This window comes from Bufo gargarizans, chromosome 1, assembly GCF_014858855.1.
Source record: "Bufo gargarizans isolate SCDJY-AF-19 chromosome 1, ASM1485885v1, whole genome shotgun sequence".
Classification (NCBI taxonomy): Eukaryota; Metazoa; Chordata; class Amphibia; order Anura; family Bufonidae; genus Bufo; species Bufo gargarizans.
In genome coordinates, this window is record NC_058080.1 from 302,510,813 (window position 1) to 302,531,271 (window position 20,459).

Genomic DNA, 20,459 nt, shown 5'->3' on the forward strand with positions numbered 1-20,459 from the left:
CAGACCGGCATTTAAAATCCGGTCCGGTATTTGACCTCACCTGGCTGTAAATCAGCCCAGCAGCACATTCTAGGAGGAAAATTGCTGTTTTCCCAGACGAAACCTCTAACTGTGTCACATAGCCCCCCCCTCTTTGTTCAACCCTGAGGGGGTGAACACACGCCAGAATGTGTGCCAGCTACGCGTTTCCCTGTAAACAGCCTGCCCTGTGTTCCACCGAAAACTTTAGGTTTTGTAGGGAGATAAACCATCGGGTAACCCAAGCATTTCTGTCCTTGGCCTGGCTCATCCACTTGAGAGGAGAGTGGTCAGTCACCAAGCGGAATTTTCTCCCCAATAAATAATAGCTGAGAGATTCTAGTGTTCACTTGATAGCCAGGCACTCTCTTTCCACTATACTATACCGGGTCTCGGCTGGGATGAACTTACGGCTGAGGAAGACAATGGGATGCTCCCCCCCGTTGACTTCCTGAGACAGTACAGCACCAAGGCCTACTTTGTAGGCATCGGTCTGTACTATAAACTCCCTTTTGAAGTCAGGTGTCACAAAAACCAGGGACCTGCACAGGGCCGACTTCAAAGCGGAGAAAGCCTCTTCCGTCTGATCATCCCAGCGAACCATCATTGACTTGTGTCCCTTCAAGAGACCTGTAAAGGGTGCGGCTAGAGTAGGACAGTGGGGAACAAACCTCATGTAATAGCCCACCATTTTGTCGTGGGGCACTGGTTGTAATACAGCTTGTTTAATGTACGACATACAACCGTGCCTGAAAAATGCAGAAACCAAAAATATTGGTGTTCATGGCAGCCTCACTGCTCTCGCACGCATCCTCCACCAATTGTAGGGACTCTCTCTGGTAGACAGGATTAGTGGACGCAGTATAGAGGCAACAACAAGTTCTTTGGATCAAAAAGTTAAGTTTTTTTTTCATACTTTAGGCAAGTGACAAAACAAGCAGTCATATTCAAACAAAAAGTCACCTTGCAGTGTTGGTGGTAATTCACACAATGCGGCAATTCTGCCTCAAAGAGTTCTTGCTGATAGCAGCACCAACCTATTTACATGCCAAACAGGTAGCAAGCCTTCATCCAGACACAAGGCTCCCAGATCCCAAAACAGAGACTGAGCCCAGCTGCCTATTTAAGGACAGCCAAGTGCTGCCAAAACCTGGACCGGCGTTTCAAATCTGGTCCGGAATTTGACCTCACCTGGCTGTAAATCAGCCCAGCAGCACATGTTAGGAGGAAAATACTTGTTTTCCCAGACGAAACCTCTCACTGTGTCACAGAATATACAGTGGGGAAAATAAGTATTTGATACACTGGCAATTTTGCATGTTTTCCAACCTACAAAGAATGGTCTGTAATTTTTATCGTAGGTACAATTCAACTGTGAGAGACAGAATTTAAAAATAAAATCCAGAAAATCGTATTGTATTATTTTTAAATAATTAATTTGCATTTTATTGCATGAAATAAGTATTTGTTTGCAATTACAGAGGTCAGACTTTCCTGCAGTTCTTGATCAAGTTTGCACACACTGCAGCAGGGATTTTGGCCCACTCCTCCATACAAATCTTGTATCTGGGCTATATTGAGCTTAAGCTCTCTCAAAGATTTTCGATTGGGTCCAGGCCTGGAGACTGGCTAGGCCACTCTAGGACCTTGAAATGCTTCTTACAGAGCCACTCCTTAGTTGCCATGGCTGTGTGTTTCGGGTCATTGTCATGCTGGAAAATCCAGCCACGACCCATCTTCAATGCCCTTACTGTTGGCCAAAATCTTATGATACATGGCCCCATCCATTCTCTCTTCAATATGGTGCAGTCATTCTGTTCCTTTTGCAGAAAAGGACCCCCAAAGTATGATTTTTCCACCCCCATGCTTCATGGTTGGGATGGTGTTCTTGGGGTTGTACTTATCCTTCTTCCTCCAAACACAGCAAGTGGAGTTGATACCAAAAAGTTCTATTTTGATCTCATCTGACCACATGACCTTCTCCCATGTCTCCTCTGGATCATCCAGATGGTCATTGTGGAACTTCATATGGGCCTGGACATATGCTGACATGTGCAGGGGGACCTTGCATGCCCTGCAGGATTTTAATCCATGACAGCGTAGTGTGTGTTAATCTTTGAGATCTTTGTCATCCCAGATCTCTTCAGGTCACTGACCAGGTCCTCCTGTGTAGTTCTTGGATGATTCCTGACCTTTCTCAGAATCATCCTTACCCCATGAGGCGAGATCTTGCATGGAGCCCTGACCAAGGAAGATTAATAGTCATCTTGTGTTTCCTCCATTTTCTAATAATTGCGCCAACAGTTGTTGCCTTCTCACCAAGCTGCTTGCCAATTGTCCTGTAGCCCATCCCAGCCTTGTGCAGGTCTACAATTTTTTCCCTCGTGTCATTAGACAGCTCTTTGGTCTTGCCATGGTTGAGAGGTTACAGTGTGATTGATTGAGTGTGCGGACAGGTGTCTTTTATACAGGTAACGATGTCAGACAGGTGCAATCAATACAGGTAATGAGTGCAGAGTTGGAGGGCTTCTTAAAGAAAAATGAACAGGTCTGTGAGAGCCAGAATTCTTGCTGGTTGGTATGTGATCAAATACTTATTTCATACAATAAAATGCAAATGAATTATTTAAATATCATACAATGTGATTTTCTGGACTTTCTTTTAGAGTCTGTCTCTCACTGTTGAAGTGTACTTACGATGAAAATTACAGACATCTCCATTCTTTGTAGGTGGGAAAACTTGCAAAATCACCAGTGTATGAAATAGTTTTTTTCCCCACTGTATATAAAACAGACAGTCCAGTATCATTTTTTTTTTATTTGCTGACTACTGACTTGAAGGCATCCAAAGCAGTGTCTGGGAATTTGCTGATGACACAATATTACGTAAGCTTACAGCAGGGTGTTTTTTGTCTATCAAGGGATTGGGTAAATCTGTCAAAGCAAACAAGATATTGTCATGTATGAAAAAGAGGTGCAGACTTGTGGGATGAAACAATTTGGACTCATAGGATAGGCATTATGGTAAACGAACAATGCATATTTTCTTTTTCCCAGTTCTGGAAGCAGTTTCTGTAGACATTTTTTGTTCTAGAAATAGGAGACCAGAAGAATACCAGTGCTTTGCAAAAGTATTCACCCCCTTGACTTTTTTCATGTTTTGTTACATTACAGCCATAAAGAATAACTGTCATATTTTTTTTTATTTTTTTGCTTTTGCTAAAGTGTAGGGCAAGTGATAGGTAACAATTTTGCAATAGACTTTATTTAGCCAAAATATTAATTTTTGGTAGAAAACTGGGGCTGAAATGGTCCTTAGCAGCACTCTTCAAAAAAGCGTTGCTAAGGGCCATCCGTCCATTTAGAAAATACGGGCTGTGCTGACGCTGTGCTTCTGAAGCGTGCCTCCCTGGGAGACAGAAGGCTGGGCACAGGAGTCCTAGGAGTTAAAATTACATTTATATTCCCCCTTTCTATGCAATCTAATGCTCCGTTACATTCACTGACCTGCGATCCCTGTGATAATTCATGAAGCAGCCGACGGAAGTAGAAGCACTGTGCGCAGTGAGCCGGCTGCTACATGAGTTATTATTACAGGGATCGCAGGTCAGTGAATGTAACGGAGCATTAGATTGCATAGACAGGGGGAATATACAGTACAGACCAAAAGTTTGGACACACCTTCTCATTCAAAGAGTTTTCTTTATTTGTAGATTCACACTGAAGGCATCAAAACTATGAATTAACACATGTGGAATTATATACATAACAAAAAAGTGTGAAACAACTGAAAATATGTCATATTCTAGGTTCTTCAAAGTAGCCACCTTTTGCTTTGATTACTGCTTTGCACACTCTTGACATTCTCTTGATGAGCTTCAAGAGGTAGTCACCTGAAATGGTTTTCACTTCACAGGTGTGCCCTGTCAGGTTTAATAAGGGATTTCTTGCCTTATAAATGGGGTTGGGACCATCAGTTGCGTTGTGGAGAAGTCAGGTGGATACACAGCTGATAGTCCTACTGAATAGACTGTTAGAATTTGTATTATGGCAAGAAAAAAGCAGCTAAGTAAAGAAATGAAGGTCAGTCAGTCCGAAAAATTGGGAAAACTTTGAAAGTGTCCCCAAGTGCAGTCACAAAAACCATCAAGCGCTACAAAGAAACTGGCTCACATGTGGACCGCACCAGGAAAGGAAGACCAAGAGTCACCTCTGCTGCGGAGGATAAGTTCATCCGAGTCACCAGCCTCAGAAATCGCAGGTTAACAGCAGCTCAGATTAGAGACCAGGTCAATGCCACACAGAGTTCTAGCAGCAGACACATCTCTAGAACAACTGTTAAGAGAAGACTGTGTGAATCAGGCCTTCATGGTAGAATATCTGCTAGGAAACCACTGCTAAGGACAGGCAACACGCAGAAGAGACTTTTTTGGGCTAAAGAACACAAGGAATGGACATTAGACCAGTGGAAATCTGTGCTTTGGTCTGATGAGTCCAAATTTGAGATCTTTGGTTCCAACCACCGTGTCTTTGTGCGACGCAGAAAAGGTGAACGGATGGACTCTACATGCTTGGTTCCTACCGTGAAGCATGGAAGAGGAGGTGTGATGGTGTAGGGGTGCTTTGCTGGTGACACTGTTGGGGATTTATTCAAAATTGAAGGCATACTGAACCAGCATGGCTACCACAGCATCTTGCAGCGGCATGCTATTCCATCTGGTTTGCGTTTAGTTGGACCATCATTTATTTTTCAACAGGACAATGACCCCAAACACATCTCCAGGCTGTGTAAGGGCTATTTGACCATGAAGGAGAGTGATGGGGTGCTGCGCCAGATGACCTAGCCTCCACAGTCACCGGACCTGAACCCAATCGAGATGGTTTGGGGTGAGCTGGACCGCAGAGTGAAGGCAAAAGGGCCAACAAGTGCTAAGCATCTCTGGGAACTCCTTCAAGACTGTTGGAAGACCATTTCAGATGACTACCTCTTGAAGCTCATCAAGAGAATGCCAAGAGTGTGCAAAGCAGTAATCAAAGCAAAAGGTGGCTACTTTGACGAACCTAGAATATGACATATTTTCAGTTGTTTCACATTTTTTTGTTATGTATATAATTCCACATGTGTTAATTCATAGTTTTGATGCCTTCAGTGTGAATCTACAATTTTCATAGTCATGAAAATAAAGAAAACTTTTTGAATGAGAAGGTGTGTCCAAACTTTTGGTCTGTACTGTAAATGTAATTTTAACTCCTAAGACTCATGTGCCCAGCCTTTTGTCTCCCAGGAAGCACGATTCAGAAGCACAGCATCTGCACAGCCCGTCTTTTCTAATGGACGGATGGCCCTTAGCAACGCTCTGTTGAAGAGTGCTGTTAAGGGCCATTTCAGCCCCAGTTTTCTATCAAAAATAAACGTTTTGGAAAAATAAAGTCTATTGCAAAATTGTTACCTATCACTTGCCCTACACTTTAGCAAAAAAATAAAAATAAAAATATGACAGTTATCCTTTAAGTTCAATGTTTTGTTAATCTGAATTTTATGTGATGGATCAGAACACAATAGGCTAAGTTGGTAAAGTGAAATGAGAAAAATATATAAATTTGCTTAGAAATAGAAAACACAAAATTGGCATTTGCATATGTATGTATTAACCCCCTTTGTTAAGAAGCCCATAGAAAGCTCTGGTGCAACAAATTTCCTTCAGAAGTCACATGATTAGTAAAATTATGTCCACCTGTGTGCAATCTAAGTGTCACATAATCTGTCATTACATATGCACACCATTTTGAAAGGCCCCAGAGGCTGCAACACCTAAGCAAGAGGCATCACTAACCAAACACTGCCATGAAGACCAAGGAACTCTACAAACAAGTAAGGGACAATGTTGTTGAGAAGTACAAGTCAGGGTTAGGTTATAAAAAATATCCAAATCTTTGATGTTCCCCAGGAGCACCATCAAATCTATCATAACCAAATGGAAAGAACATGGCACAACAGCAAACCTGCCAATAGACGGCCGCCCACCAAAACTCACAGACAGGGCAAGGAGGTGATTAATCAGAGAGGCAGCACAGAGACCTAAGGTAACCCTGGGGGAGCTGCAGAGTTCCACAGCAGAGACTGGAGTATCTGTACAGATGACGAGAATAAGCCATATGCTCCATAGAATTGGGCTTTATGGCAGAGTGGCCAGAAGAAAGCCATTACTTTCAGCAAAAAAACAAAAAGACACGTTGTGAGTTTGCGAAAAGGCATGTGGGTGACTCCCAAAATGTATGGAGGAAGGTGCTCTGGTCTGATGAGACTAAAATTTTGCTTTTCGGCCATCAAAGAAAATGCTATGTCTGCCGCAAACCCAACACATCACATCACCCAAAGAACACCATCCCCACAGTGAAACATTGGCACACCAATACTGGCATTGTATCTTTTAATAATCAGAGTGCCTGTGTGATCTTCCCATGACTATAGTTTTTTTTGTTTTTTTTTTATCAAACTGGAAGAAAAAACAAATGACATATTAAATACAAAAATATAGTGGAACTGTAGCTTTATTGGCTGACGGCATAATACTCCTTTATAAGGGTTGTGCCCCTTTTGTGACGGGGTGGCAAACCTGCAAAGGGAAGCATACGTAGATGCTTCCCGGTGCTGCCTCCAAGCTTCTTCATTCCATGTCCTCAGCTACTTCACTGGGATCCCTGGATGTAAACTTCCTGTTTGACACCGCCACAGCCGTACCTGCTCCCCTTGTATCATTTGACCATTTATAACGCAAAGGACACAGTTCACCACTGCGGCCAGCAATTGGCTGCAGAGGCGTCAAAAAGGAAGTTTACATCAAGTGAGCCCAGCGGATCAGCCAAGGCCATGGAGCGAAGGAGTTGGGACCCAGCCCCGGAAAGCAGGTAAGTATGCTTCCCTTCTCAGGTCTTCCCAAGACAGGGTTTACCAAACTCCCCCCCCCCCCCCCCTCCAAAGATGCACCAGCCCTTTTAAAGAAGGCACCATTTAGATGATCTGAGTTATATGATATTAAACTTGAAAATCAGCACCAACAAACATAAAAATATAAAAATGCTAAAGGAAAACCTGTGTTTCTTAATGTCAGTTATTCCTTTCTTCAAGTTTCCTAGTCTTTCTGCTGGATTTTGTCTGCAAAAAATATTTACAAAAATTTTATAGTGCATTAGTAAACATACCTGGAGAAGAAATCTGATGGTCCACAGTGACTGCTTATTAATATAGTATTCATGATTAGAATTATTTATAACATATCAAACCAGTCAATGAATTGGGAGAAATTTACTGATAAAAATGTACCAGGATTCTTTTGCCCCATTTACTTTTTGCCTTGTCCAAAAAGGAGGCATAGCTTAGCGGGAAAGCAGGTGAGGCCACAATTTGGGCCTCCTCATTTTAGTGATCAATGTGGATCTCACCACAGGTATAAAAATCTGAAAACTTTTGATATGTCACTTTGACATGTCAAACATTTGTGAAAATAATAGTACATGACACATGATTGGCAGTGCCAAGACATGGCATAAACTGCAACTAGCATGCTGGACACATTTTCCATTGCATACTATAGGGTACACATTAATTATAAGATAAAATCCACATGTTACCTGCACAGGCGTCGGATCAGATCTTCAGGCCTTCTGCCTATTTTTCTATGAAACTCAACTTTTTCAATACCTTGGAGAATTAAATTGTAGATCATCATCTGGTCTGGCCCAGTAAAAGGAGGGCTGGAGAGAAATATGCCAGATATGTTATGTTACACATATTACACATGAAAAATAATCCTCCCAAAGATATATATAATAACAAAAACAGAATTGTGTTGTTAAGATTTCAACTCAGCTGCAGAAACATGTAAAGAAAACACTTTCTCTCAGTCACCATGGAAAATGGGACTAAACAAGGAAAACTTTCAGCTAATATAACATTTATTGTTGGACATGTGCTCAGGGCTTCCCATGAAAGATGTCATTACAATGTAGTGCAGATCTCTAGAGCAAGGAAAGCCTCCTGCTCTGCAAAAACGGAGGAAGATGCCTATGAAAGCTTCATGTACTTATGGTCTACAACAGGGTTGGGATTAGGCGTTTTGGTGCCCTGGGAAGATAAGGCAAATTCTGCTCTACATTGTAGTTTCATATTGAAGTCATAAAAACAACAAAGGAACACATATGGAATTAAATAGGAAGCACAAAAGTGTTGAACCAGAATATATTTTATATTTTAGATCCTTCAAAGTAACCTTCTTTTGCTTTCATGACAGCTTGGCACACTCTTGGCATGCTTTTAATCAGCTTCATGAGGTAGTTGCCTAGAATGGTTTTCTAACAGATTTGAGGGAGTTCTCCTAGCTGTTGAGCACCTGTTGGTTGCTTTTCCTTTTTTCTGTGTTCTACCGTATCCCGTTGTAGTGTACGGGAGCTGTAATGCCCGTTACTACAGAAGGGTCACTTGTGTGCTGTCGTTCCCCCTGTATTTATGGGGAGGTTGGTATAAAACATCTTGCTAATGTAATGCTATGTACTTCCCTGTTACTGTGAAATGTGCATGTGCAGGCCGGCTAGGGGTGTTATTCCAGCTCTGAGTCACTAGAGGGAGCTAGGGAACCCTAGTTTATATAAGGCCCAGTCAGGGAGTAGGAAGCAGCAGACAGTGGGAGAAGGAGTCAGAGATGATCCTGTGTCTGAGTTAAGGCCAGGCCATGGGCCTGTGAGAGTAGAGCAGGCCTGGAGCCTGCAGACTAGGAGAGGGTAGTGTAGTCCCTGTAACCGGGTTCCAGATCCAAGGAGAAGGTTCCCCTCCTGAGTCTTAGCGGTCCAAGCAGAAACGTCATATTTAACCAGCCTGGACACAGCACGAAACAGAGGCAAACCTGATAAAGCAAGAGGTACTCAAAGCAACAGAGGAGGTACTTAATAAGGACATACCCAAGGATACGCCAGAGATAGGGCATCAGACCTTGGAGAATAAGTTCCATATTTTCAGGATCAGTCAGGAATAGAGTGCAAGCCGTCTGTACTGTAACACCTGCATTTAACCCTCTGAAATCCACCTTGCTACAACCGGCCTGTCTGTAACGTATGTAAACCAACTGTCTTCAATGGAACTGCGCTTCCAATTATGTCCATGCATGACGATTACAGAATACCAGTAAAGTTGCAGTTTTGGTTGGCTATCACGTGGCTTCTGCGTTGTTCTTGCTACCAACACACGGTGTGTCACCGTTTAATTGACACTGGCGTCACGACATTAATCACCTGCCTGTTCCAGTGCCGACCCGTTTGAAGACGACAGTGAGTCCCAGGTTAGTGGGTTATCCTGCACTACAAAGCCCAGCATACCTAAAGCTACACTACTGACCCCCTGGGACACTGCACCGTACCATCTCAACTGGGTTAGAGTCAGGTGATTATGAAGGCCATGTTATCTGATACAGCACTCCATCACTCTCCTTTATGATCAAATATCACTTACACAGCCTGGAGGTGTGTTTCAGGTAATTGTCCTGTCAAATGTTGGTTTCACTAGGCTCCAACCAAGTGCAATAGCATGTCACTTCTGAATGCTGTGGTAGCCATGCTGGTTAAGTGTACTTTGAGACTTGTGACCCAGTCACTTGGATGGGCAGTTGTAATTACACAGCGCACCTCTACAAGGGAGATGCACAGATATTTTTGAAGCAAAAGCAATATTTGCATAACTCTTCAAACAGATGATCGCTGGGGGTGTTGGGAGTTGGACCCCAGGCAATCAGATATTGATGACCTATCCTGAAGATAGGTCTTCAATATTGTAGCACTGCACAACTTTTTTTAATGTTGAGATGTGTCTAGGACTTGATCTTTTTAAAGCATTTATGAAGGCTCTAATTTGAGGTGCTGCTACTTTGTGATTTCTGAGGCTGGTAACTCCAGTAAATTTATCCTGTGAATAGGTAACACATCTTCCGTTCCTGTGGCAGTCATCATGAGAGCTATTTTCATCATAGTGCTTGATGGTTTTCATGACTGCACCTGCAGATACCTTCGAAGTTCTAGAAATTTTCTAGATTAACTGACCTTTGTGTCTTAAGTTAATGATGGACTGTTGTTTCTCTTTACTTAGTTGCATGGTTCTTGCCATAATGTGGATTAGAACAGTAGTAGAATAGGGTTAAACACTGTATGGAACTGTGTACCAATCCTACGTCTGTACAACACAACTAATGGTCTCAAACACATTATGAATGCAAAAAACTCCATAAACAAGGCAAACTTGTTAATTGATAACCATTCTCATGAAGTTGATTGAGAGACTGCAAAGAGAGTGCAAAGCTGTTATCAAAGCAAAAGGGCGCTACTTTGAAGAATCTAACATATAAAATATATTCTGGTTTGTTTAACACTTTTCTGTTTGCTAGTTATTTCCACATGTGTTCTTTCATTGTTTTCATGTCTTCAATATGAATCTACAACGTAGAAAAAAAACAAGAAAAATAATGGAACGAAAAGGTGTGTCTACATTTTTGGTACTTTATGCAAGGTGGAATTCCGGAGAGCTGGAACGTCGTAGATCAACCGGTGCAAAGGCAGACCGTCCTGCCACTGTAAATCCAGAAGGGCATTTTTAGCCACATATCAACGGCTGAAATGCATGCTATGCAGGGAGCACGTGCTGTTTTCCTTTAAATGCAGCACAGCCACAATGTTTTGGCCATTGTCCTGTCACTGACTATATTTCCCAGTTGTAGTAGGTGGGAAGAGATCCAGCAGGAAATTTGCTGCTTGATGCACAATAGCAGCTGACCTGCTTCTCTCCTACTCAGTGTCATCGGCTGTAAGACACAATGCAAATGCTACAGTTCACACATCTAAAAGGAGGAATAAAGTACTGCCCTCTTTTTGAGACAGGAAGATGTCTATTCAGGATGACATGGATCATGAAAAACATGTACTGCGCCTGGCCATGATTGTTGCTCCATGTGTCAATGGTGGCATGCACATTGCTGCACATCTACAATGCCAAGGAGCAGCCTATGTTCTCCAACACATAAGAATACAAGGCAAGGACACCTTTTTGGGGGAAATCATGCTGACTGTATATCCTCCTTCAAGGCTGAGCACACTCCATCAGTTGCCTAAAGGCAGTTGAACCCACTGAGGTATAGCAGCGACTGCAGAGCTATCAACTTGACCAGTTGGGATTTCAGTTGCCACACAATGGATTACTGAATGCGCATTGTTGTCTGCTGTACAGACATTACATTATGGATGGCTGACAATGAAGTGGAGAAGGATGAGGAGCAGTAGCAGCAAGAGAAGCAGTAACTGATGATATTGACAGTGCAGATGTCAACAACAACCATGTACTACTTGTTTATGTGGCCTGACTACTAGAATAACAACGGGGAGGAGGAGAGGGTCCTGCTCACATTGCTGGGCAGTGTGATTTTTCCATGTGAGCATGTGATGTTGCTTCCGATACTGAAGGATAGCTATAGTATTCTTTGCCTACAGAGCTTGCACACTTTGATGGTTTTGTCAGTGTCAATATAGAGAAGAATACCCACACAGGATATATCTGCACAGAGACGCCACCAGCAGCGCTAACAACATTTCTGCCATCACCTAAAAGCTTTTGAGCCTACACCAACAGCAGTATCACCTGTTCTTGAGCTGATCTCATTAGATGCAGATCTGCTCCTGGCAGTTTTTTTTTTAATGATTTGGCTGTTTGTCAGTTCCACTCTTTTTTTGCGGCCGCCACCCTCCTCCTCTGCTATCATCACTCTTTTACACCCTGATCCACTTTCCCAGTCCTGTCCAACATATAATCATTAGAGATGAGAGAATTGAAGCTGACAAAGTCTAATTCGTTCAGAATATCAGGAAAAATTGTATTCATTTGCACTCCGTAGTAACGTGGTTCACAGAAGTTCAGGTTAGGTGTTGTGTACATTTTATTATTTTCCCTTATAACTTGGTTATAATGGAAAATAATAGCATTCTTAATACAGAATGTTAAGTAAAATAGTGATGGAGGGGGTTAAAAAAAATAATTTTACTCGCCATAATCCACTTGTTCGCGCAGCCCGGCTTCTCTGCTGAAAAGGACCTGTGGTGGCGTCACTGCGCTCATCACGTGGTCCGTCACATGATCCATCATCGTCACTATTTTACTTAGCATTCTGTATTAAGAATGCTATTATTTTCCCTTATAACCACAAGGGAAAATAATAAAGATCGGGTCCCCATCCCGATCGTCTCCTAGCAAACCTAGCAAAATCGCACCGCATCCGCACTTGCTTGCGATTTTCACGCAGCCCCATTCACTTCTATGGGGCCTGCATTGCGTGAAAAACGCACAAAATAAAGCATGCTGCGGTTTTCACGCAACGCACAAGTGATGTGTGAAAATCACCGCTCATGTGCACAGCCCCATAGAAATGAATAAGTATGTTCTTTGTTAAAATTTTCTTTATTCATTATACTCTCACCTGAAAATATTGAACATTCTCGCTACATCTAACTGTTGCATTTGTATACCACCAATATACTTTGATGCAATTTAAAAATCTTGTAATCCTCTTTATTGCTCTATACATAAATTTGATTCAATGTTATGTATGTCAAATATAAAAAAAAAAAATTATAATAAAAATCATTTTTGAAAGAAATGAATGGGTCCGGATTCAGTGCGGGTGCAATGCGTGAGGTGAAATAGGTCTAACTGTTATGCAGCAGGGGTAGGAGGAATCCACCAGACATTGGCTCAAAGACACAGTGTCAGACTTAGAGTTAACACCAACATCATCCTGCTTTGATGAGATGACCATCCAGTAAACCATCCAGTCCACAATGTCACCCGCTTGATTCATCCACAATAATTGTCTGTCGCCTACCAGAGGACAGGAACAACTATGGCCTGCTATTATTACTGGCTGGTAATGGCAGCGGCGCTGCTTCTACTTGTGCTACAGCCCCTCACATTTTTACTGCTGGTTAATGTGGCATGGGTATTTCCTTTTACATTACCCCGTCCACTGCTGCCTTGTTTTTTACCAAACATTTTTTTTGCCTACTTATGAAGAAAAATCAAACAGTCTATCCACTGTATTGTTGGGCAGAGTCCAGTACAACATAATTGTGATGCAGACCAATATGTCAGGCACACTGGTCAGTGATCAAATTTATTTATTTAACTACCTTTGATCAATTTAAAAAGTCTTTAATTAACCTTAAAAAAATTATTTATAAAAATGCTCAATTAGACAGAGTCCAATCCAATATACGAAAACTGTGATGCAGAACAATATATCAGGTGGCACACTATCAGCACCAGGATTTATATTGTAAAAGTTTTTCCTCTGTGATGGTGAATTATGTGATGAAGATTGGGTGATTCAGTACTTGCTGAAATGGCTGACAGCCTCCTTGAGGCAGGATTACTAAATTATGCTATGGCACACTTCAGGGGTGTAGCAAATACTCATGGGCCCTGGTGCAAGATTTCAGCTTGGGCCCCCCGTCCCTCAGTGCTTTGTGGCCAGGGGCAGGGAAGCCCATGCCGTTGTGAAAATTGAAATGGTAAATTCTTGACCTAACCCTTTCCGTCCAGCCAGAAGTGTAACCTGACCAGCATGCTGGTGTCTTTTTGTGTGGCACAAGGATCTTTTGGCCCCCTCAGGCTCCCGGGCCGGTAACGACTGCTACCTCTGCACCCTCCATAACTATGCCCCTGGCACACTGATTACTCTCTTTAAAACCTCTCTCTGTGAAATAATTATAAACCTAAATAGCTATTGTCTGTGACGCTAATCTAGATGTATTCTGTGTTTTTAGATCTCTTTTCTATACCTGTCAGATGTTCTATAACTCATGGTATAAGTCGAGAAAACAATGGCAGTTCTTGGTTGGGATGTTATATAGTACATATGACATGTCCACTCAGTTATCACTACATAACAGCTATACGTAGTGATGACTGACTGCTGGGCACTATGCGAAACTTTTCCAAGCCGGGGCAGTGTCTGGGGTCATGTGTTTGTCCTTCTTCATCTTCCCTGTCTTCTGATCTCTAAAATGTGCAGGATGACTCCCAAAAGCTTTGGATTTCTTGGAAGCCAAGGCTTTTGGAAAATTCATTGCAAGAGTGAGGCCTGTAGAATCGATTCTTTCATCTTTATTGACAACCCTTGTGAGAAAGGCATAAAGGATATAAAAATGACAGTACATTTCATGCATGGTTATATAGCTATGTAGAACTTACCTTCCTGTGAGCAATTCATATAGTAGTATTCCAAGTGACCAGAAATCCACACTAAAATTGTGACCCTTGTTTAAAATTACTTCTGGAGCAACATACTCTGGTGTCCCACAGAACGTCCATGTTTTTTGGCCTGGAAATATTTTTTTTGCAAATCCAAAATCAACCTAAAACATACAATAAATAAGTGAGTGTTTTGAACTACCTGCAGTATGTTTGCTTTTAACAGGAATCCAGAATACTAGGAGGCTATGATAACCAGGCACACTGCCAGATATACTGCGCCTCGTCATAAATTAGGCGCTGCACCCGGCAGTCTATGCACCTGAACTGCAATATACACCAGCCTCTGACTTGTGTCGATTTCAGTCTTCTTACATGCCAGAAAACTGGCCCTCTCCATGCACCCTTTTTGGAAAAGTTCTGAGGCCGATGGAGTAACGGCAAATTGTGAGACAATTTATTATAAATGCAGGAAAATTTGTCAGCTGCTTGTTCTCTGTTGAGTGCTCCCTACTATTAACATCATTGATTTTCCTCATGAGCGCTGATAGTTGAGTAGTGCTGTGATACAGTCATGCAAATTCTTTAATCAGACATTAGTCAAAGTAACTGACTCCTTAAAGGGGTTATCCTGTGATTAATGTAAAAAATTAAAATCAGATATCGTATAGAACACAATATCTTTCTAACAAAGCTAGAACCAGCCGTGTACCTCACATGGTTCTAGAGATCTCCCCATTCATTATTCCAATGGCACTGCTAGATTTATACCAAGCTGGCAGCTCAGTGGCGTGTCCTTTCTGCTGCAGCTCTCACCCTATCATAGCTCAGGAGGCTGTTCAAGGGCGCAGTTGAGCATGTACTATATGTCCACCTCAGTGAGGTGGACAAAGAAAAAGGAAGAACAAACAGAAGGTAGCACTATACAGATACATTTTATTGAATAACTCAGTAGTAGTGTTGAGCGCGAATATTTGAATCGCAAATATTCGAATCGCGAATATCGCCACTTCGAGAATTCTCAAATATTTTGAATATAGTGCTATATATTTGTATTCGCGAATAGTGTTAATCACGAATATTATAATCACAAATAATTTATCGTGAATTTATTGCGAATATCGGCACTTAGCAACATCCCTAGCAAACAATAGGAAAGGTGCATACCCCTTAGTGTTTATCGCAAATATTCTAATCACAAATTTTTAAACATATTACATTGCCGATTTTCACAATCAAGAAAATAATGACTGGATATCACGAATTCTCGAATTTGCTAATTTATGGTGAATATTCGGCCAAAAATTCACTAAATATCGCAAATTCTAATATTGTCTATGCCGCTCATCACTACTCCATAGCTTTAATACATTTTTAATTACATGTAATTACTAAAGTATTCAGATCCAGGTGCTAGTTTAAAAACCGCAGAACATTTTTCGTGGAAAAACCACGTTAAAGACGTCACAGAGATTTTTACGATTTTCATCACTGCATTTCCAGGCCCATGAATTTTTCCATCATTATAGCCATATAAGGGATTATCTTTTGTGTTACCAGTTTTTATTTTTTTATGGTCCCATTTTGGGTACCTACAGTATAATGGGGGCATATTTATTTAATCCTGGATAATATTTATACAGTGTGGGGGACATTTATCAAATCAGATGTCAGTTTTGTGGTCTAAAAAAGGTCTAGATTGACAGGGCAAGGTTCCTGCATAATCATTTCTCTTGGACCCCGGCCAATCAGTCAGGAGACAAAAGGGGCTGGCAGAGAAAGCAGGGGGAGCAAGGGTACACAGCGTGGCTTGGGCCTGCCCATGGTGCACTTAAATGTTCGAGTACTTTCACACTAGCGTTATTCTTTTCTGGTATTGAAATCCGGTAAAGGATCTCAATACCGGAAAAAAACGCATCAGTTTTGTCCCAATGCATTCTGAATGGAAAGCAATCCGTTCAGTATGCATCAGGATGTCTCCTGTTTCTTCCATTGTACAGTATTTGACCGGACAAAATTCCCGAACACTACTGCACTTGAAATGTATTAATGCAGAGTGTTCCGCAAATTGCTGCACCGCCGGATCCGGTTTTCCGATCTGCGCATGCACAGTTCTTTCTAGCTTTAAGGGAATTAAATATCGGATCAGTTTTTCCGGATAATACCAGAAAGACGAATCCGTTATGTCAATGCAAAAGTCTAAAAATAGTTATCCGTTTGCATAAGGAACTGCTTGCCGGATTCTTCTAACGCTAGTGTGAAAGTACCCTTGATTTGCTTATGAATTAAACTACTAAATATAACAATTTTTTCTACAGAATGAAGCACTGGATCACTAAGGGAAACGTACCATTGCATTCAATTAAGCTAGCCCTACAAAGCATTGTGCCTGGTATTGCAGTGAGTTTTCTGGTCACAGATTCCCCTTAATATATCACTTTAGTGACACATATTGTACATTTGATAACATGAATTACTTTTTGGGGGGAGGTGCCGACATAGAAAAAAAAGCAATCATAATGTTGCTTTTTGGTCATTGTTGCTCATGGGGTTTAAATAACATACCCGTATTTTTCACCCTATAAGACGCACCTGCCCTTAAGACGCACCTGGGTTTTAGAGTAAGACAATAAGAAAATATATATTTTTCATTACACCTCTGGTCAGACCACTAATCAGACCCCCAATGTTAATCAGACCTCAGCTGACAGCCCCAATTAGACCCCCCATGTTAATAAGACCCTAATAAGACCTCAGATCAGACCTCCATGCCTCATATCATTCCTCCATGCCTCATATCAGCCCCCAGCCATATATATAATCAGTACAGAGCCTTCACCGCTTCCTGGTCCTCTCATTAGTATTCGCCCTATAAGACGCAGGGGCATTTTTTTCCCCAGTGGGGGGGGGGGGGGGGGGGGATACAGTAATACTATTCTGCAGGTTGTTACTATTGCAGTGATTACAGTTTTAAATTTTTTATGTTATACTACTGTTATAGACTGCTGACACTAGCACATCGCTAGTGTCAGTCAGCTAAATAGGACCAAATCTGGTGGTAGAAACCCTTTAAGGTTACGTATGACTTAATGGGGGTGTCTGCTTTTGTTATATTGACTTATCCGCCCTTGATAAGCTGTTTGAAAAGAATGCAGCACTCATATGAGCGCTGTGTTCTCCTCACTGTCTACCTGCTTGCTGTCAACATTGCAACGGTGAGCAGGTGTAATAATTACAACTCTGCTGTCTTATTCATTTTGATGGAACAGCTCATTCCTATTCAAATGAATACTACAGAGCCTTCCCATTCAAGTGAATGGGGAAGGCAGAGTTGTAACTACGCCAGAAAAGTACTATATGCTGTGGGCTTAGCTCCACTATACAGCAAGGACGAGCTACTAGAGGACAGTCAGCAGCTACTGCCCAGCCAAGATCCGGAGGAGACATCCACGGCTTCCTCCGGTAGGCAGGTAAGTAGTGATGAGAAGAGTGGCGTGGGAGCTGGTGTTGGGAGCGATCAGGCTCCTGGCTCAGAGCCTGTTGAGGAGGACATCAGTGACGTGCAGACAGTACTCGATGATGATGATGTAGCCGATCGCAATTGGGAGCCGGATGACGAAGTGGCTTCATCATCATCAGGAGAAGAGGGTGACAGCTTGCCCGTGAGGCAGCGATGGAGCCAGCAAGTCAGTAGTGTGGCTGGGAGTCAGCAGGGTGGCAACAGTGGGATGTCGGGAGCCAAACGTGGGCTGAGGTAGACCACCCGCTTCGCAGGAGCCGACCCGAAAAGTAGTGGTGCAGGGGTTCACGGAGGCAGTGGCAGTAGCAGGCAGTCAGTAGGGAGTGTTGGGGGTAAAATTACCTACTCGGCGGTGTGGCAGTCTTTTGTTAAGCCGCCGGGGAAGGTGAACATGGCCATTTGTTGAATCTGTGGGCAGAAGGTGAAGCATGGCCAGGGTGCCATGGCCCTGTGTCAACATATGTAGCGTCACCATAAAGTGGACTGGGGGAACTGTGGCTCCAATATGGTGGTCCAGCCTGCTGCAGTAACTGCTGCATCACCCAGTGGCATGCACCCGATTTCAGGCAGTCAAGGCTCCACCACCTCAGCTGAAGGGAGCTGTCTGTCCTTCCCATCATCTGCTGGTCCTGATGCTCCTGCTCCTCCTCCTCCTAGTCAGTGATTCCATCAGCAATCTATTACCAAAGCGATTGCCAAGAGACAACAGTATGTGTGCACTCATCCAACGGCGCAGAAGCTGAACGTGCTCCTGGCCAAGTTGCTGGTACTGCAGTCCCTCCCTTCCAAGTGGTAGACTCGACACCAGTGATGGCCAGTTCGCATTGTTCGCCCGCGAACATATGTGGACTGCCATCTTTTTTCACAAGTCCTGTGAGGTACAGGTAAGCCCTTACTTATGCCTGTGCCACGAGACGGTCTGAAAACAAATGTGGTCACCGGGAGCAGGCAGTTCCGAGAACAGCCCGATGAACACAGCCCGATTCTCGGAACTGCCTGCTCCCACTGACCGCACTAGTTTTCAGACCGTCTCGCGCACAGGACTTGTGAAAAAAGATGGCAGCCCGCATATGTTTGTGGGCGAACAATGCGAACTGGCCATCACTGCTCTGCACCTTTCAGAGAACCGATGGCTTGTGCCGAGCCGAGGTGGATAGTCCCAAGCCGTCATTTCTTTGTGAAAAAGGCAGGACCAGCCCTGCACAAATATGTAGAACAGAAGGTGGGTCAGTCCTTAAGTCTGTCGGTGTCTGCCAATGTGCACGGCAGCGCCGACGTGTGGAGCTGTAATTACGGTCAGGGACAATACATGTCCTTTACGGCCCACTGGGTGAATGTGTTTCCTGCACAGCCACACCAGCAACTTGGCCAGGTCACACTGCTTCCGCATCCACATTGTCACGCCGTTGGTCCTGCGACAATGTCCGCCTCTGCCTTCTCACCCTCCACCATGTCCTCAGCCTCCCCTGCAGGGACAAGTCACAGTGCCCCTCCAGCATACCACATGTGCAGGGCACGGCAGTGTCACGCTGTTCTGCACCTCGTTTCCCTGGGCGAATGGAGTCACACAGGGGAGGAACTGCTCCGTGTCCTTCGTCAAGAAATCGAATCTTGGCTTTCTCCCCGACAACTCAAAATCGTAACCATGGTGACTGACAACATGAAGAACATTGTGTCGGCACTGTATCAAGGAAGGCTGAGCCATGCGCCCTGCATGGCACATGTGTTTAATCTGGCCAGTAAACTTTGCATGCACTTCAGCCACTCGTACACCGCAAATCACACTCTCCTTGAGCTGCAGCGGCAGAATGGCATCCAACAACATAGGCTAACATGCAATGTTTCCACCCGCTGGAAGTCCATATGTTGGACCAACTATACGAACAGAGAAAAGCCCTAAACGATTTCTTGATGATACAGGTGGACAGAGGTACTCCCCTGTGTAACTTTGATGTTAGCCAGTGGCTGCGTGATACCTGCTGTTTGCTCGTGACCTTTGAGGAGGCCACTTTATTTGTCAGTTGCCAGGACTACGGGATGAACAACGTCATTCTACTGATTCATATCCTGGAAAAGATGCTGGTAAATCTGTCTGGTCAGGGGACTAGAGACGTAGTGCCTATATCTCATGGCCACATGAGCCCTGTGGGGGCTGAACTGGAGGAGGAGGACATTGGAGCATAAGCAATGTGTAGAGAAATGGGTGGTTTTCCTACACAGGTGAAAGGAGAGGAAGAACAGGAGCAGTCAGAGGAGTTGAGAAGAGGGAGATGAGAAAGATGAGGCAGAGATGACCCAGACACACTGTGGCAGTATGCAGTGGAGATGGAGGCAGGGAGTCCCTCCGAGTCACTTGCGCAAATAGGCCGATGCATGCTCACTTGCTTGCGTAGTGACAGCTGAATTGCCACCATTCGGCAGAGGGATGACTACTGGCTCTCCACCATGTTAGACCCTCGCTACCAGTCTAAAATAGGGGCCTTTTTTTTTACACCCGCTGAGTGGGAGGAACAACTGAACTACTACAGAGACATCCTATGTAGTCAGTTGGCTGCTGCCTATCTGTGCCATCGTCCATCCTCTCTCAGATTTGACCAGGGGGGCCCTCTGTGCTCATGTTCCACTGCCATGGCTGCTGCTGGGGGG

At 43.4% G+C, this 20,459-nt stretch overlaps 1 protein-coding gene across 1 annotated transcript in view; it reads right to left on the bottom strand.

The window, feature by feature from the left end:
- The window catches only part of PRKG2 (protein kinase cGMP-dependent 2), a 124,814-nt gene that overhangs the window by 24,974 nt on the left and 79,381 nt on the right, over window positions 1-20,459 (bottom strand). The window contains exons 14-16 of the mRNA XM_044279417.1: window positions 14,294-14,457; window positions 7,651-7,773; window positions 7,112-7,174 (exon numbers count right to left, since the gene is read on the bottom strand). Coding sequence (XP_044135352.1) covers window positions 7,112-7,174; window positions 7,651-7,773; window positions 14,294-14,457 — 350 coding nt within the window. The remainder of the gene's footprint in view (window positions 1-7,111; window positions 7,175-7,650; window positions 7,774-14,293; window positions 14,458-20,459) is intronic.